The 26,457-nt window shown below is 41.4% G+C and overlaps 1 protein-coding gene and 1 long non-coding RNA gene across 3 annotated transcripts; both read left to right on the plus strand.

Moving 5' to 3' along the window:
- The first annotated feature begins 1,375 nt into the window (after window positions 1-1,375).
- On the plus strand, window positions 1,376-25,942 carry npdc1b (neural proliferation, differentiation and control, 1b). The gene is made up of 9 exons (XM_037099476.1): window positions 1,376-1,790; window positions 13,182-13,349; window positions 15,845-15,934; window positions 16,012-16,224; window positions 17,658-17,724; window positions 18,707-18,788; window positions 20,122-20,201; window positions 20,363-20,462; window positions 24,623-25,942. Exons 1-9 carry the CDS (start codon window positions 1,721-1,723, stop codon window positions 24,692-24,694), a joined length of 942 nt encoding a protein of 313 aa, XP_036955371.1. The 5' UTR covers window positions 1,376-1,720; the 3' UTR covers window positions 24,695-25,942.
- LOC119020230 lies at window positions 10,957-11,723 on the plus strand. 2 transcript variants are annotated; one of them, XR_005075249.1, is made up of 2 exons: window positions 10,957-11,333; window positions 11,410-11,723. It is a non-coding gene; the product is annotated as an uncharacterized LOC119020230 (long non-coding RNA). The 2 variants fall into 2 exon arrangements; XR_005075250.1 differs by having other exon boundaries at window positions 11,431-11,723.
- Window positions 25,943-26,457: the final 515 nt, after the last annotated feature.

The following is a 26,457-nucleotide window of genomic DNA, read 5'->3' on the forward strand; positions in this document are numbered from 1 at the left end:
CTGGGGGCTGAGGCTTAACACACGGGGCCAAGTCAAGCATAGGCCAAAACAATATCCTGTAACCATCGCCCTGTGGGCCCATCACCTGCAGGAATTATAACAATAATTAGTCCTTGGCTGAAACAAGTAAGTGAACAGAAAACATAATTTTTATGAGCACAAGTGTCATACAAGTAAAACATCAAAAACTGTCAATATCAATCTCTAAAACCAGGGTGATGAGATCAGATCTCTTTGTACCAGAATCAAGTCTGGCTGCTGCATTCTGGGTAGGCACTGGGGTCGGGTGCATCGTCAGCAGAGACATGCTGACCTCCTGCATCATGGACTGGGCCAAGGGACATATCTCTCTGTCAGGATGGAGCTGTGTTTCCCTCACCAGACTCTGTTATTATTTTTAATAGTTTTTTTTCCCCTTGAAAATGTAATTACATGTTGGTTCAAATAAATACCTTGATGCATGACGGATCATAAGTTTCAGTTATATTATGAATTTATAAGTCTAGCTCAGAAGCTGTGATTGCTGCTAAATTGTATCCTGAACCCCAGAAGGAAGAAGGGCACAGATCCTGTGCTACTTGTAGGAGGACACCGTCTGTGTGTGTGTGTCTGTTTGTCAGTCTGTGTCTGTCTGTCTGTGTCTGTTTGTTTGTCGGTCTGTGTCTGTCTGTCTGTGTCTGTTTGTTTGTCAGTCTGTGTCTGTCAGTCTGTGTCTGTTTGTTTGTCGGTCTGTGTCTGTCAGTCTGTGTCTGTTTGTTTGTCGGTCTGTGTCTGTCAGTCTGTGTCTGTCTGTCTGTGTCTGTTTGTTTGTCAGTCTGTGTCTGTCAGTCTGTGTCTGTTTGTTTGTCGGTCTGTGTCTGTCAGTCTGTGTCTGTCAGTCTGTGTCTGTTTGTTTGTCGGTCTGTGTCTGTCAGTCTGTGTCTGTTTGTTTGTCAGTCTGTGTCTGTCAGTCTGTGTCTGTCAGTCTGTGTCTGTTTGTTTGTCAGTCTGTGTCTGTCTGTCTGTCTGTGTCTGTTTGTTTGTCTGTCTGTGTCTGTCTGTCTGTGTCTGTTTGTTTGTCAGTCTGTGTCTGTCAGTCTGTGTCTGTTTGTTTGTCAGTCTGTGTCTGTCAGTCTGTGTCTGTCTGTCAGTCTGTGTCTGTCAGTCTGTGTCTGTCAGTCTGTGTCTGTTTGTTTGTCAGTCTGTGTCTGTCAGTCTGTGTCTGTTTGTTTGTCAGTCTGTGTCTGTCTGTCTGTGTCTGTTTGTTTGTCTGTCTGTCTGTCTGTCTGTCTGTCTGTGTCTGTAGTGCGACAGGCGGAACTAGTTTTAAACGTGCTTGTATTATTTGAAATTCAGCAGCACCTGGAGGCAGCACGAGGGAGCGCAGCGCGTTGACGTCACAGACTTACGTGCCTCTGCTACAGCTCAGCAGGAGAGACCCTAATCAATCAGCCAGTCATCGGTGTGCATCCATGTTGCAGGTCCTCGGCCGCCGAGAGCAGAAAGCCTGCGGTGGACACACGGGCTCTCCCCGGAGCGTCACCGCCGCCTGCGTCCATTCCTGAGCTGCGTCGTCCCTGGTGTCCGTATTTCTTCGGTTTTTCTGAGTCCCCTCCTCCTGAGAACCGGGGGATGGGGGAATGAATGATCACCGACCACCTCCGCCTCCGCCGCATCCTCTTCCTGCTCCTCCTACAGTCGGTCTCCGTGTCCCCTGTCAGTCGTCGGAGCTGTGTCCAGGATGCGGGCCCCGCTGCTCGGCCAGGCTGCGGTGTTAGCGGCCCTGTTGGCGCTGAGCACCTGCTTGACAGGTGAGGAGCTGCTGCTGCTGCCTGCTGTCAGTAGCACACGGGCTGCATTAACGCACAGAAGTCTCTTTTCTTATGACTATTGTATTTGTATAATAATTTAGCCAACAGTAGGGTTATGTCATTAGATTATTCCCTCGGGCAGTAGAGCAGCGTAAAAATGAAATTATTAACCAAACAACATTTTAAAGACATCACCCTGAATTTTATATTGAACATGTCTTTCCGTTTCTTTTTTTGTTTTGTGTCACCATCCAGCCTTAAAAGTAGTGTTTGTCTTTGGGCTGTTTTTTACTCTCTGATGTATGCAATGGCATAGGCCCAAAAAATTCAGGACTGGTCAGGCATAAAATAATAATAATAATAATAATAATAATAATAATAATAATAATAATAAACATACATAAATGCAAGAGAGAGAGTATTTCTGTATTGTTTCAATTTCTGTGTTATTGTAGTGTTGAAAGGAATCCTTCTATTTAAAAAGTAGATTTATAGAAAAAAAAAGTCACAACAGCTTTGATCAGCATGTATTGAGTGTTTAAATCATTTAGCAACTTAATCAGGCAATATACGTGTGTTTTGCTTCACGGCACCATATCAAGTAAATTTTGCTTCTAAAAGGTAATTGGAGTTAGAATAGTAACTCCATGCATCGATGTTCACGTCCGTTTCCTGAAAACCATTGTCTGCTGCTGCGTATCAAACCAAAAAAAGAAGAATGAAGGCTTACAGGTGAGCCAGTAAGGCTGAAGACCTGCCACCTTTTCTATCTCGCTTCACTTCTTCATCATTAAATGAATGTGTAAAGCTCACATTTGTCCCCACTTGTTGGCGGTTGCTTCTCTTAGAACAGGAAGCGATCTGGTTGCCTTTGCAACAGTATTAGGCTACTTCTGGGAGAAGTAAGGGAAAGCTTGTCATTCAGTCTGGCTTCTCAATTAAAACAAAATCTTTTCTTTGTTTTAAATGGAATATCTCTGGGTTTTAAGCTATTGGTGGGGGAAAACATTGATTGATTTGTTTATATTATGTCCACAGATAATGAAAGTGTTCATTATATTTCCAGTAACCCAGGGTGATGTCTTCAAAATGCTTGTTTGCTGATGGACTAGTCATGACATTGTTTCAAAAATAGATGAATTGATATGCAAGTAATCAGTTATAGTTAGCTGTGTGTACTGAAATGCACATTACAGTTTCTGACTATGTTAGGATGAGTCACATTAAATGACCCATCAGAGCCACTGCCAGGCTCTCTTTTGTAAATTGAAGTTTTGAAGCAAATGGAGTGTGTGTCCTGATGAAAGAGGCCTACAGTGGTGATACAGTACTGATGAGTATGATCCTGTGTTTACAGTAAATCACAACCAACAGGACTAAGTCCTCAACATTCAGTGTGATGGTGCAGGATGGAAATGATAAAATGCTTTTAGACATACTTGAGTCCTATAGAGTCTAGGAGTGGTATAGTTCTAAGTGAGCTGCGTTTACACTCATTTTCACTCGGAAGCTGTATGGCCTGTGTGTCCATGTTGTGTCCCCAGTGTGTCCAGGCTGCTCCACCAGTGACATGTGCTGGGAGACCGTGCCACACTAATTATATTGGGCTATGAGATGGGAAATGGATGATTCAGTTGCAGAGAAATGTGTTCAGGCTGTGTCAGAGGGGAAGATGGTGTCACAGCCTCCATTATCAGCAGAGGTGTTGGCTGAGCTCTGGTTGGCTTCCCAAACACATTCCTCTTGTCAGAAGTGAAGAGCTCTCTCTCGCTTTTGCTCTGTCATTTTATTTAGCCTGCTGTCTCATCATCATATTGTGATTCACAGCAATTTGTGTTGTGAGAGTGCACTTTCCTTAATGGTGTCCCACCACAGCACTAGAATCAGCATTTAATCACCCCCATGACACAACTGTATGACTCCTCTGGAACAGGAAGAATGACATTCTTTTATGTATGTAATGATAATTACCAGAAAGGCAAAGTTTTGAGATATAATGTTATGACACCGACTCAAGGGAAGCGCCAGAAATGAGTTTGTGTTTGTTAAAACTTAAGAAGCCACTTCTTAAGTCAGTTTCATTTAAATAGCCCAAACTCACCAATTACAATCTACGATCTGTACAGTTCACCCATTGGGGTAATGAAAAAAATGAATCCAAGAGGAAAACTGAGAAGGCCAGGGCACTGCTGCAAACTCCTCTGCACCATGAATGTAGAAGAGGACACGTCACACAAAGAATATTAACAACAACAACAAAACAGAAATCAGAAGGTATTCACAGTTTAATGACAAAATATAGATGTATGTGGTTTGTAAAACATAAGTGGCCAATGTACCACGAGGAGGCCCTAAGGGGACCCTGATCCAGATCCAGCATCTTTAAGAAATCATTGGAAATGTCATTGAAGACATCCTATCTCACCATGTTAACGACAAAGTCTTTGTTTTTTCCCTTTATCTGGATCCACACCAATAGTTAATGTGGTCTCTTCTGGGCTGGGACTCATCCTTCATGGAAATCTGCTCAGTGTTTTTTTGTGTTATCATGTTGACCAACAAACAAACTGATGTGTGTGAAAACACATGTTCCATGGCGGAGGTAATAATATCAATAATATCGTATAGTATCATATTTTCCTTTGATGAGTAGGATTGTGGTCAATGAGCAGATTAAAGATATCGCTGGAATGTGAAGGCAGCACAGAAAAGTACCAGGAACACAGGATGTGGAGTTTCAGTTCCTGGCAGTTTCACAAGCCTGAGAAGCCTCCAGCCCCTTGGTCTAGGCACGGCTTACACATGTAAATACATTTGTGAATATATTCACACAAACTCATTCCAATATAATCTGGCCTCATACATCATTTCTGATGAGGTACCTGCAATACCAGGGTGGATTATGGGTCTATGTAGCTACACTGACCAGCAGGACAGTCTCTAAAATGAGCCCCTGAACACCATGCAAAGGAACAAGCTTTTTTTTTTAAATTCACCTCATTCCCTCTCACTCTGGGTTGGGGAGTTGTAGATCCGGACCTCTGTCTCAGCTGCAGTCCCTGATGAGCAGATACCAGGCTTCCACTCCGCTATTAAACCACACATAACCTGATTAGGACCTGTGTTGTGTGAAGGACGCTGCTGCTGCTGCTGCTGCTGTAGACTCATGGACGCTCTGTACTGCTGCTCTGCCTGGCTTCAGTAACATCGGCGTGTTCTGCTCAACAGAGAGCCTTTTCACGGATGACTTTTGGCTAAAAATAGAATTAAATATTCATTTAATCCCCCCGCCACACACACACACACACCCCACTCACACATATACACACACATCTGACACTACGCCACAAATTCCTAGAATAGATACAAGAATGTGTGAGTAAAATAACTTCTGTGTAAATGTGAAATGTGTACATTATCATAAATCCCATCATAGTACCTTGATCACATGTCATTTGTCATGTCACGTGTGTGTGTGTGTGTGTGTGTGTGTGTGTGTGTGTGTGTGTGTGTGTGTGTGTGTGTGTGTGTGTGTGTGTGTGTGTCAGCCTGCCTCAGTCTGCCTTGCATTTAGTTATGTTGAGTCAGTCGATGTCCTGCTGATGATTTAATACAGCTCATTCATCTGAAGTACCCATGCACCAATGCTAATGAACCAAAATGAATAATAATCACTTTTCAGTTCAGTCCTGCGTAGAATTGGCCTGCTACAGTACAAAACAATATCAGAGGCACGAGCTGCTGTTCATTATTTTATCATTTGTGAAAATGACGCACAGGCGGCTGCATAAGAGTTTTTCAGTGAATACGACACGGCATATAATAGAAGAGGGGAACAGGTGAAGCTTCAGGTGAAGTCATTATCAGCACACCCAACAGTGTGACTATCTCTCGCTCTCTTTGCACATGTCTCACCTATTAGCAGTGATCCTCTTCCACCGTGTGAGGTCATCCGTAAACCTGTGGCTGACAATAAGCCCCACGCAGCTCTGAACTCAGACAGCATGTGTGTTAAACTGTCTGTCCATCTGTCCATCTGGCAGGGACAGCACAGGAGCCATGATACCACTAAGGAGACCACTGATATCCTTATTGGGACTACTGTAGCAGCATTACATATCATGATGCTGTTCACATGAGGCTGACTGCCTCCCTCAGCATGAAGAGAGTCGCTCTCTCTGGCTGCTGGCTCACATGCTGCATTCTTCAGAGACCTTCTGAGAACCTGTCCCAGGTGACTGATGAACTTTCTAGACTTTTATGTATGGAAAAATATTCTGAGTTATTCAGGGAATATTATTGAACAAGCTCAGGCATGCGCAGGGGCGGCTGGTTGGTTGGGATGTCAGCAGGGTCGCACAAAAAACTACTGAACGGATTTCCACCAGACTTAGATGAAGTATGGGTCTCTGCCCAGAACTGACCCAATTGTACTGAATGTTGTATTGTATAAGGTGCATGGGGACAAGGAAGGAAAATGTGTTCGATGGTTTTAGGCTGAATTATTTCTTTATTCACATAATGTAAAAAGGCTGCAGTTTTAGCCTGAAAAATAATTGCGGGAAAAACAGCGGGTGTTTCGTGGAGACGTGAATTATAATCACCGTTCAGTCCCTTTGTAGCACTGCTACAGAACAATACAATTCCAGAGCTGAAAGCATCAGTTCATTATTTTACTAATTTGTGAAACTCATGCGCAGTAAGAGTTTCTCATTACATGATATATGGCATTGAAAGGTGTATCATTTTGAAAAGAACAGGTGAAGCTCAGCCACACAATCGAGACAACAGGGATGTGATGTATAACGTTGCCATGTATTCAGTGAGTTGCCCAGTGGGCTACAACTTGGCTCAGATTTTTTAGATTTTGGCAAAGTGGTACCATAAAAAAAAATGGGATGAATTTGCTGTTTCTGTTTGTTATGTACCCACAGATGTAGAGACAGCTGCAACTAGATGACCTTCATACTGAATCCAACACAGTCATTATCAGCAAACCCACCAGTGTGACTCGTCTCTCTCTCTCTCTTTGCACATGTCTCACCTATTAGCATAGAGTACTGGAGTAGATCCTGGTGAGAATCCCCCTTTCATGACCCTTTTGTTTGACTATTTAAAATGTATCACACTTACAAACTGCACTTGTGTGAAAGCAACTGTGAGGGATGCATGATGTGGATGTTTTTCAACTGATACTGATACCAATAACTGATAATTACCACCCTCTTGCAACTGATAACTGATAGAAAAGGGTCATTTTTTCAGTATTTTAAGAACTTCCAAACACGCAGTTTATGCACACCTAAGGGTAAAAAGGCAACCCTCTCTGTTCTATAAAAGCCTGTATTTTTGAATTGAGTGTTTTATATAATTGACAGGTTTAAACATTTGAAGAGTAAGAACTGTTCGCTGTTTTTGTGGTTAATAGTGAGAATGATACGCACCACATTTTAGTCTTTTTCCGTCAAACTGCTCATACTGGATTTTGTCATTAATCACAGGACTAATGTGTGTGGTGACCACATCATACACGGTGGGTAGGGACACGTCTACATAGTATTGGCATCTTGGGAGAGAATACTTTGACTCCAGATGTGCGATCAGTTAGCCAGTGAATATCCTGGTCTTCCTGGATGGCAGTGCTGTGGAGGGATGTGAGTGAGAGCTGGTCCCGGCATTCGGTATCTGCTGGATACTTCGCTTCACCTCAGCACAGCAGAGACATCAAAGAAGCGACTGCGCACAGATCAGTGCAACACAGGTTCTAAATTAGACATACTTCATACTTCATCATAACCATCCACTGACACACAGTGAGCTGTTATTGAAAAAGATATGATCAGTGTTCTGCTAGATGCTTTAATAAGGTCCCCATGTGTGCTTCTGAATTGAATTGTAGCCGCCTATTTTAAGACTTACAATGAACCTGAACTTTAAGCCATGGATGGATGGGACTGCTTAATTTCATAGGATATGAATCTGGAATAGAAAATAATGATATTGAATTTCTTGCAAATTAATTGTGTCTTTCATTGGCTCACCCAGACCTAGTGTAAGGCAGCACAGATGAAGGTTGAGCACACTTCAACTGCTTCACATGGAGCTGGAAACATGTCTGGTGCTGTCAGTACAGGAAAAAGCTTAAGCAACAATGTCCAAGATGTGCTGGAGATTCATACCACCAGCTTTTTTTTTTTTTTTCAAAAGACTGATGTCAGCGTCTGATGAGGATGCACATGACACAGACAAAAAATAAGCTTTTTTGGTCTGAATTCCAAAAACAAAAACTATAAGCTAACACGCCCACAACTCAACCTTTCAACCAGTTGAAAAAGCAACCAGGCTGATCAGAGCATAATAGGCGGGATTAAGAATTTGTCATCTTCCCAGAAAACTTGCCACAAAAATGGCTGTAAGTGTGGATGAGACTGACATGTTATTCTCATGTTATTGTGAATTTACTTACAGAAGTAACAACTTTTTAATTTGCATATTTGTTTAATCAACACAGTTGGTTGGTGAAAATGTCCAGAAACATGATCAATATGAACCATATTTTCACTATCAGTATAGATGTGTTAGTTTTTTTAGTATAGTTTTTTGTATAATTTTTTTGTCCTACCAAAAAAGGAAGAAGAAAACTTATTTCAGGTTCATGCTCAGGGATTTGAGCATAAAAATTCAGGGTTAAAAAAAAGTGGATGCCCTGGTGAGAGTCGCCCAGCAGCTTGGAAAATACAGACAGAAGCTAATGCAGCTTGCTCCCCCAGTTGTGTAGGACCATTAAGAAGGACAGGAACTTGAACCCCTGGGACGGGGAACCTTTGTATAGTGCAGATGGGGGGGAGAGATGGCCATTGGGATGGCAGCATGTTGTTGTGTAACTGCAGGATCATACCTGTACTGTTTTCAGTGTTTCCCACAGAATCAGAATTACTGCTTGTCAGACGCGTCTTTCACAATGTTAGCTTTTGGGAAAAAGTTCCTGGTGCACCAGATGATGATGTAATTATACGGCTTAGCTACGACAACAAATGGCTTGAAGGCCTGGAGCACTTTGCAGAGGAAGTTACAGTTAAGCCAATTGAGTTTATAGTCCTCCTCCTCTTCTCCATTGATTTTACTGGTATCCTTATTCCTATTTCCTTAACACCCATATTTATTCCATATTTATTATCTGTATTTAAAATCTATGTTTATAAAAACAACAAAACAAAAACTGCTGTTAATTTTGCACTACATCATGTAAATATGTATATATGTCTATTTCTTCCCTTTTTAATTTTATTATAATACGTTTCTGTTTTTGTAAGATTATGTCGCTGCTGTGACAAACAAATTTCCCTGTCTGCGGGACATTAAAGGATTTCTGATTCTGAAAACCACCTCTGTATTGGAGTATATAACAGCATGTTGTTCACTGATGGGTGTGCTGTCTTGAGTGAGTGAGAACGGGACGCACGGCTCCAAAAACAGAAAATAAATATGTGACGCCCAATGTTGATATTGTGGCTGACCACCACAAATAAATTAATGTGCCAGAAACACTGTTTTTTTTCATGTTGGGGGCTTGTGTTTCAGTGGAATGACTGGAATGGAATTCTAATTCTGTTCAGTCAATGCAATACAGTTCATGAGAACTGTAGCATCTAGAAATTGTTAGTGATGATGAACAATGAAACAAGTCCAGCTGCCTACGACACAACACCTAGATATACCATGACCTGGATGATGGAGAACCGTCATCAATATGATGAACAATGTTTACAGTTATAATATGATGGCATTGTCCAGTTTGCACAGGTCAGCGATGTAGCTTTTTACTGAGGTAGCTCGCTATATCTCCAGCACAGACACTGTCTTAGATGACACTGTGTGGAAGGCAAAATCTCCCAATGTGTTAGGTGTTTCCTGGCTCCTGGCTGACTAGCTAGCTGTACTGAGCTGTCAGACATACCGTAATGTGATTGTGAGTCCATCGTATACTGCGGTCGTTCTAGATTAAATGCTTCATTGACTGTTTTTGAAAATCTCCAGAATCAGTTTTAGTATTGGCGCTGGTTTTGATTATGAACTATCTATAAATATTCAATCACTTTCTCTCATAACATGTCATCAGTATGAGAAGTCTACCATGCAACATGACGTATACCCAGTGCAGTCAGTGATGGGTGGATAGACATTCTTGTGTGTTTCGATGCTTTCAGTGTAATCTCTCTGAGTGATGGATTGCTATTTGGCATGGGAAACAATTTTCTATTTTTAATAAATCTTTGAGTTCACACCTAAACTCTGTCTCAGTGTAGGTAATTACAAACATGACAGTACAACAGGTAATTGTAGATGTTAAGATGTTGTGTTTTGTGTTGCTTATAATGTCATTTTCAGAATAAAAGAATTAGGAGAGTGTAATTTGCTGCTTACCATTTGCTAACATACTATAGAAAGTGTTGTGATAGTCAATATAAAAATCAACTTCTGTTAGATGATTCTCAAGTGTACTTGGTGTGGTCTTGTTTTGCAGGCTGAAGGGGGGAGGTGGCCTTGTGCATTATCTGTATGTCTTTTGTACTTGACCTGCCGACACACTGTGGGTAATGATATTGATAATAATATTTATTTTCTCTTCAGAATAGACCAGATTGTGTTCCCGGGTGACTAAATCTCCATCCGTGGCACCTCCAGCCCCCCTAGTTGTTTCACCAAGTTTGTGCCAGCCAGTTTGCATCTCTGGTATCTCTTCAAAATCACATTATAATTCTGTTTGTAACTATGACCGACACCTTTCATGATTCACATCAGTTGTTTATGAACATAAAAATATTGATCAGTGCAGCCTAGGATCAAGGAGTAAGATGTTTTATCGATGAGATCGTGTGATGATGTGTTTACATCGAGGTTAAGACTGATGTGTCACTCTGATGTTCTGCTTTAATATAATATTGGATGCAACAGCAGTGGCCTCAAAGAGCCTCCCTCTGCCAAACCTCTCCAGAACATTAAGTACATTCAGTACAGCCTTCAGATGGAATGGAAGAGAAATGAGAGAATGAACATGTTTCCTTTTTTTGATCAAACACAGGACAACGGTTGCTAGGAACCTGTGGCTTTAGAAGAAAGTGTATTTGACACTGTGGGAATGTCACGGTCAGACTCTCTGATATAATGCATGCTTTAATGTACTTTACAACCTTTCTGCCTTGATAAAGCTGCTCTGCACTCAGTTTTATTTGAATGTGGATTTATTCAAAGCAGAGCAGTTGAACTGTGCATGCAGCAGGTGCATGCAGACTTCTTTTTGTCCACATTGGCACGTTGACAGTGACTGTATACAATAACGGGATTTTCTATGCTGTTAAACAGAACAAAATCTCCAAATAGGGTTTGATGATTCTGGGCTTGTGAAAGACAGTTTTGTGCACTAGATTTGTTCCCATGTAAACATACTTTTTTTCTACCTGACTGTTTTCTCATTTTCTCATGTTGGAGATTTTTGCAAATGCTACTCTTTCATTTTACTGTCTTTAATGTCACTGTGTCCAGGTTAGTGCTTAATCGTCTGCAGTAGTGTATTCTTTCATTACTCTTACAGAAGCCTTTATGAATCATTAAGTTTCAGCTCTTTATGTTCTGCATTCAGGTATTCCATCTCAGGCACACAGGATGACTGTGGTCTACAGTATACTGCGGCTGAGAGAAACAGTACCAGCGCTTCAACTGTCCACCATCTAGTTGTAATGTTTTGCATAGATTATTCACTGCCGTTGTAGTCTCCAAGGGCAGGCCACTGTGTGTATGAATGGCATGTACATTTGGTTAGCTGCTTCAAACATGACATTAATAGTAGTGCAGCAAGAACCAGTACATAACCACATGCAACTGCATTTATTGTGCAAAAATAAATGAAAGCTGATTAAAAAAATTGTAAATAGCTGTGCACTCTGCAAATGAGAGGTTGTTTTAGTTGCATATTCTAGAAGAGTTGAAGTCTCCCATATTAATAAAGAAATGACCTGTTTGGTCAATAACATCCCGACATGAAAACGGTGATCATTTCCTCCACACATTTGTCATCCCTGCCTTTTTCTGCTTGACACACCAGCCGGATACAAGCCCTCCATCCTTGACTTGTATATCTGTATGATGACTCACCCCCTGATGATGTCACACCTCCTCAGTTGCCATGGCAGTTGTCGTGGCAACCCGTGTCTAGGTCCCTGTAATGAAGAGGAGAGTTATTCTGATGAAGAAGCTAAAGGGGTTAATATCGATAGCTGGGTGTAATTATTTTCCCTTTGGCATGGGGAGTACTTCCAGAGAGTCCCGCTCTTTTCTTCTCTGCACACTGGGGTAGGGCTCAGATGGCTCGTGGTAACTAAGGAAACAGTGTGAGAAGTAAATGGATGCACTGTCGCACCACAACAACAAGTGCAACAGATACTCCCTGTGGGGAAGCATATGCAGCAATGCTGGGCCTCTCAGTGAAAGTATTGAGAGGCTGCAATGGAGGTTAAACCCACTTAACCCATTTAACACATTTTATTCACTTATTCACTGTCGTTAGTGCTTTATTTAATTGTATACTTCTAAGTATTGTGTGAATTATGTTCAAGGTACATGTTAAGAATTAAAACATTTAAACACATACTACACATGCAGAAATAGTCCAAATACACAAGTTAAGATTTTAAAAAAAATATGGTGTTTAGAAATGTAAATCCAACTGCAACCAAAGACCATTATGACTTTACCTGAATTTTTGATCCATGGAGGTTTATATTTGTAAAACTTAACTTGACCTGAAAATCTATGATGTCATGAAATGAAAAATCTATGGGCAGAGCATGAAGAAACTCTGCAGCACATATTCAGTGGGCTACATAATAAGGAAGTAAACCGGGATGCTAGAAACTTTTTTTTGTTTTCATTGGACTGAATTAACATAATCTTTGGGTTCACTAGCTACTTAAAGGGATATTCCGGCGTAAATTTAATCCATGGTCTAAGACACCATGACACCAAGTAAAAGAGATGGTGAGAGATGAAGTTTTCCGACTGCTAGCTAATGTAGTTTTAGCAACCTCAGAAATGACTGTACGATAGCAGTACACTGCAGTCTATGCCTCCAGCAAGAAACCACAGCACAGAAATCCCAGCACATAGTTCGAAGCATCAAACATCTGCTAGCTTTGCCGGATTTCTATTGAAAAGAGAACACAGCTCACCGCTCTGCTGCAGCAGCTGGCTCGTTTTGGGGAAGCCAGACGAGTGGATTTTGTTCTGTTGTTTTTTGTAAAATAATAATTGGGACTGTTGAATTGAAACTAAACATCCGAGCAGTTTCATTGCAAAACTGTGAAAAGTAATTGCGTGTCATGTCTGTCTTCACAGGATCTCATCTGTGCCCTCGGAGTTTAGACTGTGCCCGGGCAGGACGACACTTCTGCCAGCCGGGAAGCTCACACTGCGGCCCCTGCCTGCACCCTCTGGTGGAGAACTCCCACGGCCACTGTGTGGTCAAGAGGAGGCAAGCTCCTCAATCTGCTCAGGCCAGTAAAGGTAAGTGGTTGGCTTCATACTCCTGACCCATACCACTTCACCTTTTCTGGTCTTTTATTTACAAGACAAAGACTAGAGTCCCTTACATTACAAACATACAACATAATTCCTATGCACACAGGACTAGTGTAGACTTGGGACCCTGTTTGAAATGAGCGATCACAGAGAAGGGTGGGAGTAACAGAACTGTTATTCATGTAGGCAGGATGAATAGATCTCCCCACGACTGTGTTTTTAGAACCACCATCAGTGTGCAGATGAAAGGAGGATGAAAGGAGGTTGACCTTCAGTTCTAGGGGCTCTGGTGTGTAAAAACCATGGAGGTCCTCTTGGATTATGTCTAAAAGTCAATGGACCGTGGAAATAAATAAATGCGTTAATGCGAACACAGAACACAACTGTGACACTGTCAAACTATACTGTGATTGTGTGTGTGCCAGCTAGACCCTCCACTCTGCCACCTCTCAGGCTGCTTGTCCTGTTGTGTCTTTACTCCTCTCAGTGGGTTATACTCAGATCTGAAACAGAAAAAAACAATCTGGTGTTTTCTCGACAGGAAATAACCTCAGTAAGCAAACAGAAAGGCAATAAGATAGTGTACAGAATATTATACATACATGGCCTTGTATTAAATAATTTTCTATTAATTGTTCAAACAAGTAGTGTGTGTGTGTGTGTGTGTGTGTGTGTGTATCAACGCCCAGTATACCTTTGTTTTGTACCATAGAGCTCCATTGTTGCATTAAAAACACAAAAAGTTTTGAATCAGTCCATTAGATCACCTCAACTGACAGCAGTGTTTTGATATATTATTAAGAAAAATATACAGCACACATGAACATATAAAATCACAAATACACACACACCCTCTTTGCTTTGAATCATTTCTGTGAAGTTGTCAGACAGGGCTGTCAGTCGGAAAGAAACAACACTTTTACTGGCTGTAACTTTGATGGTCAGTGTGGCCCCAAAGAATTACATTTCAGCCATTACACCGATGCTGCAGCTATCAACTGAGGAGATCTGCCTAACCGACTGGACATCTTGTCTTTATCTCTCTTCTTCCAGTTGCCGTAGTGATGCTTTTCATTCATAATTCTGAGAAAGCCCCGCCCCACCTCCCACATCTGCCTCTTTCTGTTTGATCGTCCTTTTTTCTTCCTCTCTCTCCATGTTGCCATCCACCCACACTCACACACACACACACACACACACACTGGTCAAGTGACTCTAATTTCCAGCAGTCAGCAACAGCAGAGCCACAGAGCTGATATCAGTCCACCAGAAGATGTTTAACCGCTGTGAGACTTGACTTCCTAGATTATACTTGACTTTCAGCCATCCGGTGTCAAGGTTTAACCAGATGAGTTGGAGCATTAAAAGGGCGTGAGACTGCTTCAGACAGACCATGTTTAAATTTAGTGTAATTTTAATGGACCGAATTCATAGATATGAATGACCTGTATCTTGGAGAAAACATGGATATTAATGAGGCATGGACATTGTATCAAACCATGCTACTGAAGTGCATCACGGGAAATAATTGGAATGGATTTTTGAAATTTGACCCATACAAAGACTAAAGAGAGGATATCTGGGCCTCTGTTGCCTCAGTTTGATTAGGGTTGCATGATATTTCTTGGCCCGATAACGGCCCATTTACATGCTGCCATGCCCAAAAAAGTTCACACACTAAACATTTCATTGGCCCGCCTTTAGCTTTGATTATGGCACACATTCACCATGGCATCGTTCTGATAAGCTTATGCAAGGTCCCAACATGTTTTTTCGTTCAGAGTTGCATCCGTTTTTCACCAAGATCGCGTATTGATGATGGGAGAGTCGGCTGCTGCGTAAAGCCATGATGTCAGGGCATAAAAAAATCCACTGATGAAGAGCCTTGCTCATTCAGCATATTCAGGTAGTCAGCTGACCTCATTTTTTGGGCACATTTCATCGCTGAACCTAGACCTGACCTACGGAATCAACCCTAGTTCATGACGCTGCCCCCCACAGGCTTGTGCAGTAGGCACTAGGCATGATGGGTGCATCACTTCATCTGCCTCTCTTCTTATCCTGATGTAGCATCACTCTGCAGTGTTTCCCACTCATTGACTACTTTGCGGCAGTGCGCCACAGAAACATGACCAACCGCTTCATATTGTGTTTGGGGTTTTTTTTGTGTGCGTATCGGTTTGGCTGTTTGTCATTCACGCATCTCACCCCCACAGCCCCTCCCCTCGGTGAACACCGCGTGTGATACTTTGTGCAGGCGGCTGGTGAAAGTCATGAGTTCAAGAAAGTATTCTGTATAAGTGGTTTTCTTAAGGCTCCACAGCTGTTTCGTCCCAATGCCTTGAGTTCTCTTCACTTACTGCATGTGAAAATGCAGCAATCTCCTTAGTTGTTTTCTTTGCTTTGCTTTGGTTTGAGCTCTTGCATGTATGAGTGTTGTGTTAGAGGTCGTGTCTCAGTCTGGTATTTTCTCTCTCCAGGTAAAATGAGCACTTACCCTGAGCTTGACCAGCAGATCGACTTCCTCGCTGCCATTATCAGTGAACAGAGAACTGAGTCCAGGCTGTCAGGTACTAATTAGTCCACTTCTTTACACTTGTTTGTATTTACCATGACCCTTATAATGACTTTAATTCTTTTTTTCCAGCTCCATCCTCGCATGATTTACCTAAACCTCAGTCCCAGCAGCTCAGTGTGGCCAGCCCCACTGACAGAGCATCCACCACGGAGCAGACTACGAGCCACAGTGTCTTGCCCACCAGCGTGGCCACAACCACCGCCTCCACCAGAAACAACACCCCCGCTCTGCTCAGCGATCCCATCATCCTCCCCTACCCATCTAACGACCGCGTCTTCATCAGTAAGTCTTCTCTGTCCTTCTGTCATGACTAGCTTCTTGTTTCTTTGTTGTTGCTGCTCTTGAAGATGTATCTATATATCTGACTTGAGTGGTGTGGTGAGGGAAGGTTGGTTGGCATTTGTGGCATTTATGAGAGTCACAAAAAGTTACAATAACAGAGGACATATTGTACAGTTCCAAGCCCTTGCACTACACACAATTCAGAATAGAATAAAAGATTAATGCGGTTAAAAGGCAAATCAAACCTGCAACAGTAAGGAAAGGGATAAAATGAAGTAAAGGTCTGGACCCTACAGTCAACCTGAAGAGACCCCAGTAGAGCAGCAGTCATGCTATGCAGGATCAAAGTGAAGTCTGAACAAATTAGTCTTTTGCGGAAGATGGAGAGTGATTCCGCTGTCTTGACATTGGTCGGGAGTTCGTTCTACCACTGAGGCGCCAAAACAGAGAAGAAGTGCTCTCGCTGGGGCGTGTGGTCTGACCAGTGTTTGTAGGTAGACGGGTGCAGTTCCGTTGAAGGCCTTGAAGGCCTTGAAGGCCTTGAAGGCCAGCACCATCGTCTTGAATCGGATGCGGACTGCAACAGGAGGAGGTGGGTAGATTGTAAACAAGGTGTGCGGCAGCGTTCTGGATACGCTGAAGCAGTGTGGTCGTAGAGGCTGGTTGTCCAGCCAAGAGGGAGTTGTGGTAGTCTGGGCAGGAGATGAACAGCGCTTGGACCAGGAGTTGCGTTGTGTCCTTTGTGAGGAAAGATCAGATGTTGCAGCTACAATGGCTATATCATCAGAGAACTTTTGGAGGGGACAATTCACTGCGTTGTGCGTGAAATGATCAGATAGGTGATCAGATAGTTTTGATTGCATAAAATGAAGCAGTAATACAACCAGTAAGCAGTTGTTTGACTAGCTAGGGAGTCGGTACATTACACAAACCACGTCATGTACGGCACCAATAATATATCTCACATATGAGCTAATGCACAGATTTGGTTTAAATGTTGTTTAAATGTTCCTTTTTAATCACAGAGATAAAAATGATGGTGAGAGAAAAAAGTCTTAAACTGACACCCAAAGACTGTGAAACATTACAGCCGTTCATAAAATGACCTCCTTTGTCTGAAGGAACATTAGCGCTGCTTGCTCGGAGATCTCGGGACTGACCACACATTTATAATGGGATGTAAGATGCAAAGCTGGTACGTCACTGTCATTTAGTTCTGCCTCACTGCATTACTTCCATCAATGCTCTTTTCAAAGCAGATACCACAGGGTGGTACCCAACATCCTCACAGCAGCTTTTATGTTCACTCCACGACCTCCCTATGCTTCCAACACATATTCAAAGCTTTCAGTCAGGAATCATGTCGTCCACTGACAATAACAGACCTGCACTGCGCTCGCTCCCCCTAACTGTCTGTATGTATTTCTTCTCAGTCATGAGCAGCGTCTTCATCGTAGCCGGATCGCTAGCCTTGATCGTAGCAGGAGCCTGTTGGGTCAGGTAAGATATTACTCCTCCCTTTCTGAACTCCAGCAAGATACTCCAAGTGTCAGCTCTCTGTCTTTCACCATGTAATGATGCAGCTAGTAGATTTGCTATATTTTCGCCAGTATTCAGACTTAAGGCATTAAGAAATCAATTACATGTTGAATATTGGTTGAACTAAATTGGTTGAAACTGGACAACTTTCTGGTGTATAAAATTTCAGTACATGTTTTAATAATCCACTGAACAAAAAGACATCTTGAAGTAGCTGCTCTTGTCTGACCAGCAGTCTAAAACTCAAAGACACTCAGTTTACTGTTATAGAAGACTGAGAAAACTACATATAATCATGTTTAAGAGGTTTAAATCAAATAATTCTTGGCATGTTTTTGTGAAACAGTTAATCTTTTATCAAAATGAATGCACTGACTAATAAATCAAGCCTCCAGCTGTTCCAGCTCTGCTTGTGTTTAGTGTCATCATCTCAATTTAAGCAGTGGCCCAAATCATATCAAATCAAGTTTATTTATATAGTCCAAAATCACAATCACGTTGCCTCAGTGGGCTTTGCAGTCTGTACAGTATCTTGTATGTACTAATGTGAAACCTGTGAGAGACAGATTGAAACAATAAAAACATAAATAAGGAAGAGCAACTTAATAGTGTGTCTTTTGTTAGATTCTCACAGCTGTTATGCAGATCCAGAAAACATACTGAATTAATTTGATGAAGTGAATACCAAACATAACCGGACAAGGATTTTGCAAAGCACAAAATAGAAGTTGCTGCTTGAAATGATTTGTTTTGTTCCTTACATTACCTGGAAGAAAATGCTGAGCATGATGCTGAAAGTTTTTATTGTGCACGGTTTTTAAAAGGTACTGATTTTGCTTTAAAATCATGCATGTCAGTTAATTCCAAATACATTCACAAACCCGAAATCAGGTACTGAACCAGGAAACATCTGCCAGTGTGTTCATGTTTGTTCCTATGGCAGGTTGCAGAAAGGTGTCCATATGACTCAGAAGGTGGACTACCCTGTATATGGACTGATGAGAGCCCAAACTTTTGACAATTTGGTGAGTATTAAATCTTTATTGTGTTACAAGAACTTATTCGGTTCACAAAAAAACTCCATGTAGGTTCAGTTCTTATCAAGATGTCAGTGTAGTTTTAATGTAGTTTTGTTTTGTTGTACCAATGGGACTTACTGTCAGCTGTCAGTTGTTTAAACGTGCATCAATCGAGATTACTTTAACGTATGTATATGATTATGTGCATGTGAAAGACAAACCTACACAGAGAGATCTCACCTGACTGAAGCCCCCCTCAGTGTCACCAGTTGGACACCAACACATCTTTGCTGATTGCTTTTACACATTTACTTATTGCTTATGGACCAATAGAAATTAAATCATACACCTTTAAATACTATGTAGGCTACCTTGGTGTTCCTAATCAGAATAAACAGTTTTAGTCAAAATGCTTATTTTTCATTTTTCAATTGTTCTCATTTAGGTAACAGTAATAGTCATAGTTGTAGCGATCATATGGTCATATCATACTGTTTACCACTAGACACACTAATATTTATCCAATAAAGGAACAGTTCATCCACAGATGAAATTTAAGTCATTATCTAGTCCACAAAACCTTTCAGAGCTTTACAGCAAAACAACGTTGCAGCATTCTCCTTCATCTGAAGTAGGTGGGGACTTGGTTTAAAGCATAAAACAAAATCAGTTAAAAGATTTCTAATTCAAGTCTCCAAAAAACTGAGGTCTCAAATTGATCCAAAAACATATTTACACCCTCAACATGAAGCTGAGCTTGTGCATCTTCTTCAGACTAACATTAAGGAAACATTCAGACTAAATCCGTAGGTTTGTGCGGCAGTGTGGGAGTGTCACTCCATGGTCCATGTGTGGGATGTGTTGGGAACCCCCTCTGATCGTTTTGCCAAAATGTGAAGCTGTGTATGTTGTTTAACTACCAGCATGCTGGTTCTACTACAAAAAAAAGTCACAATGCGAGGCAGAACATTACTGTGTGTTTTAAACTAGAGCACGAGACCAAACTGACTTTTTGGGTGAAACCTTCCTGTGAGCAAACAACAAATAATTCAAGAGCAAAAAGATCATGGAAGTTGTGTTGTGAATATAAGAACAGTACATCTGAACACTACGTCTGTTTCCTTATTCATGGCAGTACTATGATACTATAACTCATGACCCAAACATTTTCATTCTGAATGCATCCTCTCTTAGCCTTTTAATGCAGACGTTTTTTTAATAAGCCAGGATACAGGAACATGTGCAGCACTGACACGTGAATGTCAACTGAGCAGTGTGAGTAGATATGAATGAATACCAGTGATTTCTCATGTCCCCTCTGCCCCTCCTTGTGTTCCAGCCTGGGGACAAGAAGTTGGCCCACAGTGCTCAAATGTACCACTACCAGCACCAGAAACAGCAGATGCTTTCCCTGGAGAAGTGAGTCACCCTCTGTGCAGACATGTTCATGTGGCCTTGCCATGTGTATATCTGTCTCCTGCCCCCTGTCCCTCACCCCTTCTGCCCTCTCTGCCTCTTTGAATCTGTGTTGTCCTATTTCATGACTTGTGTGTGTGTTTGTGTGTGTGTGACCGCTGCAGACACAGAGACGAGCCCAAAGTTCCTGACTCAGGAGCCTCAACAGATGAGGAGAACGAAGATGGAGACTTCACAGTGTATGAGTGTCCTGGACTGGCACCTGTGAGTAAACGCTGCATTATTATCATAACTTTTTATTCAAAGTTTTGCAGCTTATCATCAGATTCTGTAAGCCTTTGATCAGAATTAAAGAACACAATTATTGCAAATAACTGAAACCCATTAATATCATCGTAATTCATATAATTTGGTCATCAAATTCATTCAGTTTAAAGCTGCACTGATCAAAAATGTTTATGTTAAAAATGGTTTAAAGGATCCTGTGTGTTGTGAGAGGCGTCACTCAGAGTAATGAAGACACTGCAACAGAGAGCATTCGAACTGCCCCAAGCTCAAAGGAGCTTTTAAGTGTATTTAAGCTAATTTTTGTATTTTGTAGCAAGCAATCTAAGCTCTCATCAGCCTGTTTTCCAGCCGCAGCAGACAGTAGAAAAAGACCCGCTGAGCCCGCTGTATCTAACAGTAGACACAACTGGTGATGTTAACCAGCCACAGAGCCAGATATTTTTCTCAGGAGTTGGCCGAGACCAAACCAGAGCTTAATGGTCTAGGGTTAGTCTAAATTGGGCTTACATTCATCAGGTGGACAAAATCACAGCTCCAAAAACTTGCTACCATTGTTTGCTGGGTAACTGTTTGCTAAAGCTAAGTTCACACTACAGGATCTTCTGCTCACTGAACCTTTTTTGGACAATTGTGACAAAAAGCCTAAATTGAACCTTGTTCCCATGTATCACAGTCGCCATGTCTAAACTGTTCAAAATGTTGTGGTCCAAAACCCAGAGGCAAGAACAAGCTACAGTCACTTTGTGGTCGTCTGGGTATTAAGTTGTTTGGAGTCAAACTCGTGTAGGGCTGCATGGTTCGGCTGGACCACAGGTCTGTTGTAGTGGAGTAAAACAACACCCCACCAGAGATCTTTTCACGTGTGCATTTGTACAGGTGAGGCAAGGCAACTTGCGGCTTGGTAGCACATACCTGGGGTTGAAAGTTTTCAGTATGTGAATAAACCCCAGCTTTTCCACTGTATATATATATATATATATATATATATGGGCACCGTATCTTTAGCGATACGCAACATGACTGCATCTGCAAGATGATGCTGCTGTAGTCGGATGCCGTCGTGACTTCTTCGCTCAGACTACGCGTTTTATTTGTTATTAACGTAGTTTTATTGGTACCATCTCCCTGCTGTCTGCCCTAAATAGATATGACCGCTGTACACTACTGAACATCGCAAGTGTAACTTTGTTTCTGAAGTTATGTGCGATAATCACACCTGGTTGAAGGAGATCCTCCGGGACACTGGCCTTAACAATGGAGACGGGCCTCGGCAGAATTGCAGAGGGAAGAAACACTGCAGAAACAGGCCAGAGTGTAAAACAGCTTGCGAGTGATTGCACACCATCCGTCCCTGCCCAGTGTCCTGCTGGCTTATGTTCAGTCTCTGGAAAAGAATCTTAGCCCTCATGTCGTCAAGCTTGTTGTCAATAGGAACATATGGGACTGCAACATATTCTGCCTCGCCGAGACGTGGCTTTTCCCTGCGGTGCCAGAGCACGCCGTCCAACCAGCCAATACTTTCTCTGTGTTTCGGGTGGCCCGGACAGAGAAATCGGGTAAATCTAAAGATGGTGGGGTGTGTCTCACGACCAACAACAACTGGTGTGACCCTAGAAACGACTTGGTGTCGGTCTCGTTCCTGCTCACTTAACCTGAAACACCTAACACTACTCTGCCTTTTCTACCTGCCCCAGGAGTCCTTTTCAGTGCTCATTATTGGAGTTTACATTCCACCACATGCGGACACAGACACAGCTCTTTCCACTCTTCATGACAGTATCACCAAACACTCCGGCAAATACCTAAACGCTGCACTTATCGTTTCTGGGGATTTTAACAAGACAAAGCTCACTCGGGTTTTGCCGAACTTACTTCAACACATTTCATGTCCAACCAGGGGAAAGAACACTTCAGACCACTGCTACACACCATATAAGGACAGTTACTAAGCATCATCTCTCCCGGAAGGCCCCCCATGCAGCTATCTTCGTCATGCCGGTATAGAAACAGAAACACAGAAAAGTTACTCCTGCAACACGTGAGGTCAGACACTGGTTCATCCAATCAGAGGCCATGCTTCAGGACTCGCTGAGTGATGCTGACTGGAACATATTTCTGTCGAGCTCTTTTCACGATAACATTTTCCACAATGATGATGATAAATTTATTTTATTTATTTCCAATAGTTATTTTTTATTTTTTTAATTAAAAATGAGATACAAATGCGTGTGATGATCAACTCACCTGTGTGTCTAGCCGATACAAGAAAATGAGCGATCCGACCAGCGAAACTGAGTGCGAGGAAACTGACAAAGACGAAGAAATTGAACCAAAGAAAGGTCATACCGTTTGACTACTGTAAAATACTGTTCTGACAAAGGACAGACCAGCATTAGGCGCAAAATGTGTTGGTGGCAGCCAACCTCTTCCATCATCGTAAAGAACCGTCCCAAACAGAACTCCCAAAGCATGAGTTTGCGCTGTAATGCTGATGCCAGCCTCCCCTCAAGTAGCCAACAGACCAGCCACTCTGCTTCTACTAGTCAGACTTCACTATGACGACTAACAATCACCGCACCGCCGTCGCCCCATACGAGGAGGAATTGAAGCGATACAATTACGTAACCTGTTTCTGTCTTAAGGGGAATATTCTTAAAACTATAAATTCAACATTAATATTACTGTTAAATATACATCGTGATAATTATCGACAAGGATCAATATAAAAAACATATTGTGAAACACTTTTGGTTGCACTATTCTTTTTTTTTTTTTTTTTTTTTTTGCACAGCCAACAGATTGGTTGCAGTTTCATTTCACTGCTACTGTTCTTGTCTAATTGCATGTGATAAATAAACCTTTGAACCTTTTAAATCATCTGTAACAGCTGTCCAACGGGCTCCTTTCTTGTCATCCAGGATACAATTAGAAAATGATTCTTCGGGAGCCCAGGAGATTTTCATTTTTAAAAATCTTCCTCAATCACAAACTTAAATCAATCAATAACATCGATTTATCTCCCAGCCCTGCCCAACCCGGACTTTTTGCTATGCTTGGACCAATAAAAGAGTTCCCTTTATGTTTTTAAGCAGTATATCATTTACAGCATTTAGCTTTTGTACAAAGCAGCTTAGAGTAATTTTACATGCATTCATACACTGATGGTGGTGGCTGCCATGCAAGGAACTGAGCAGCAAACTACAACAGGGGCAGTTTTTGACATGCAGACCAGGGGAATTGAACCAGTGACCTTCCACTTACAAGATGCTGGCTCTACCTCTGAGCCACAGCCGCTGTATATATCAGTATTTCCATATTGGTAACTGTGTCACCTGCTGAACCAGAATACAAGCAGGCAGTTCTGCCTTTCAGTGTGGCAATAATCCAAGCTGCCTGCACATCCGCTCACTGATATCTAAGTCTTTTGTTTCTTCTTTCTTTGCTTGCACTGGAACGTGGACTGCTAAGTCCACATTATTCCCGTGTCCCAGTTCACATGGGTGATCTTGTAATGTGTCGTGTAGTTTGTAAATCATACAGGCTGCATGAACCTGACTATGACTATGAGGCAGAAAGTTGTGTAGTGTGAACAGCACAGCGATCTGTAGTCTGACTAAGTCATAACATGATTGTAGATGGTGATTATATCTCCCAGCATTTTGTTTACAGCTGATCTTCTGCCCCCAAGTGGCTAAAAAGGTCAATAAGTGCAGCATTAAATAAAAGGACTGGCGCATTTGTAATTCTAGCTGTCCTCTTTACAGCTTGTTACACATCCCCAAGTGATCATTTGATGCAGCTTAATGGAAATAAGATGTCATTCATGCTTAGTCCATCAATCATCTTATGAGAGGTCACTACATATCAGATGTGTTTTCCCATCTATTGCATTGTCTTCCAGCTCTGACACAAAATGGGTTTTATTACCTTTATTCACATTTCAATGTAATTTACTATTTGAATCCATTTAGAAAACTATGTAATGTGGTTTTTGTTATGTTTAACCTGTCCTATAGATTCATAAAATCTGTCTTAAAACAGTCATAACCCTGGAGGAGAAAACCTTTCAGTACTGATAATGAACTGATAATGAACTCTGTAACCAACACTCTGGTCCTGTCTCTGTCCATCTGTAGACTGGGGAAATGGAAGTGAAGAACCCGCTGTTCGATGACTCCACGCTTTACTTTCAGAAGTTCCACAAGTAAACCTGGACGTTTCACCCGTCGAATGCAGCACTTGTGTGTACAAGTAGTTAAATTTACACACATACACACACCCCACATACACTCCTGCGCTGTCCAACCCTTTTAATGGACAGGATGAAGAATGTACGGAGGACCAAGAAGATGAGGAGTGGGGCATCATGGACATTTAGAGGACCTCACACGGCTGGTTTCTTGGTAGGAGCAGGACTAAATCTGGGGCCAAGTTCTCTCACTCTGCAGCCACATCCTCTTCTTTTTTTTTTTTTATCTCATCACTTTTTGTGCTATTTTTGTCTACAAAATTACAATCAAGCCAATTACAAGCCATCTCTAAGGATTCTGAATGACTTCTGTCAGGTAGCAGACATGCATATTGAATATTATATCCTGTGTTCACAGAGCCATCCCAGTCTAGTACGAGGACAGTTCTCTAAAGCCACTGAGCTATGACTCAGTAATTCTATCACTTTATTGAACGATTTTCATGAATATCCATGATTATTTATCAGCAGATAAGTTCTCACTGCAGCTTTAACTTTCATTCAAGTATTTTTAAAGGAATGTGATTTTATTATTATTATTATTATTATTATTATTATTATTATTATTATTATTATTATTATTATTATTATTATTGATAATAATAATATCTCTTTCACCTCCATGCAGCACCATGAGCTTTATCAGTATGTTATGTAGCCATCGTATTCTCAGTCTAGTTCCTCTATGCATGAAATGATGATGGTGTGTTATGAAACATGACGATCAATATGCATTTACAGTTCTTACAGCTTTCTTGTGAAAACTTGCTACTGATAATTATGTATCATATAGTGAGTGAGTGAGAGAGAGATGCATAATTATATTCCACAATTTGAAACTTATATTTACCTAGAACTCTGAACCAGAGTGAGTCCATCCTGTATATATGGACTAACATGGCTTGTCTCCATGATTTTGTGACGTGTAAATAGCTGCTATCATGTACAGGAAAGAGATCTTACCTCTCACTCAATGTGTGTGTTAACATGTTCCTCTAGATTCCTGAATGCTGTGTCAAATATTGAACTGTTGTTTGGCCTATCGTGAACTATATTTGCAGAGCTCCTACACACGCGGAAAGACAGACATTTTGTCAAAAAGCTTTTGAAAACAATATGACCTGTTATATTTGGTATGGTGCATCATAGCATTTAACTGAAATGTAATAGTTTTGTAGATAAAGTGAAAAGCAGAGAGTATCCACAATTTATAGCATTTCCCCCTGAGCGTATATTTTAACCGAAGAAGCAAAGTTTAAATTGTACCATCTCTTCACCAGGTACTAGGTTACATTATGCTGACATCAAGGACAACTAATCAAATCATATACTTGAAAATATTTAAAGAAGACACTATTCTGCAGAAATCGAGACTATATGATCATTTCTGATACACATTTCTGATAAAAGACTGAGATATATCTATATATATTGGATATAGATATATAGACATGTATAGATAAATAGATAGATAGATAGATACACACACATACGTATACGTATATTTCAAAGACTTTTATCAGAGATGTGGCAGCTTCTGCTCCATATATGATATAAAGGAGCCACCAATTGAAAATGAAGCTTATGAAAAACATCCAGGTTTGAGAATATTACCGTGGGCATAAACCAGAGCAGTGGTATTGTGCAATCAGTGCATCACATGTTCCAGTTGACAGATTTTCACAATACATGCTTGTAAAGATTAATGTCCACATTCTTTTT

Source organism: Acanthopagrus latus, chromosome 5 (genome assembly GCF_904848185.1).
Source record: "Acanthopagrus latus isolate v.2019 chromosome 5, fAcaLat1.1, whole genome shotgun sequence".
Taxonomy (NCBI): domain Eukaryota; kingdom Metazoa; phylum Chordata; class Actinopteri; order Spariformes; family Sparidae; genus Acanthopagrus; species Acanthopagrus latus.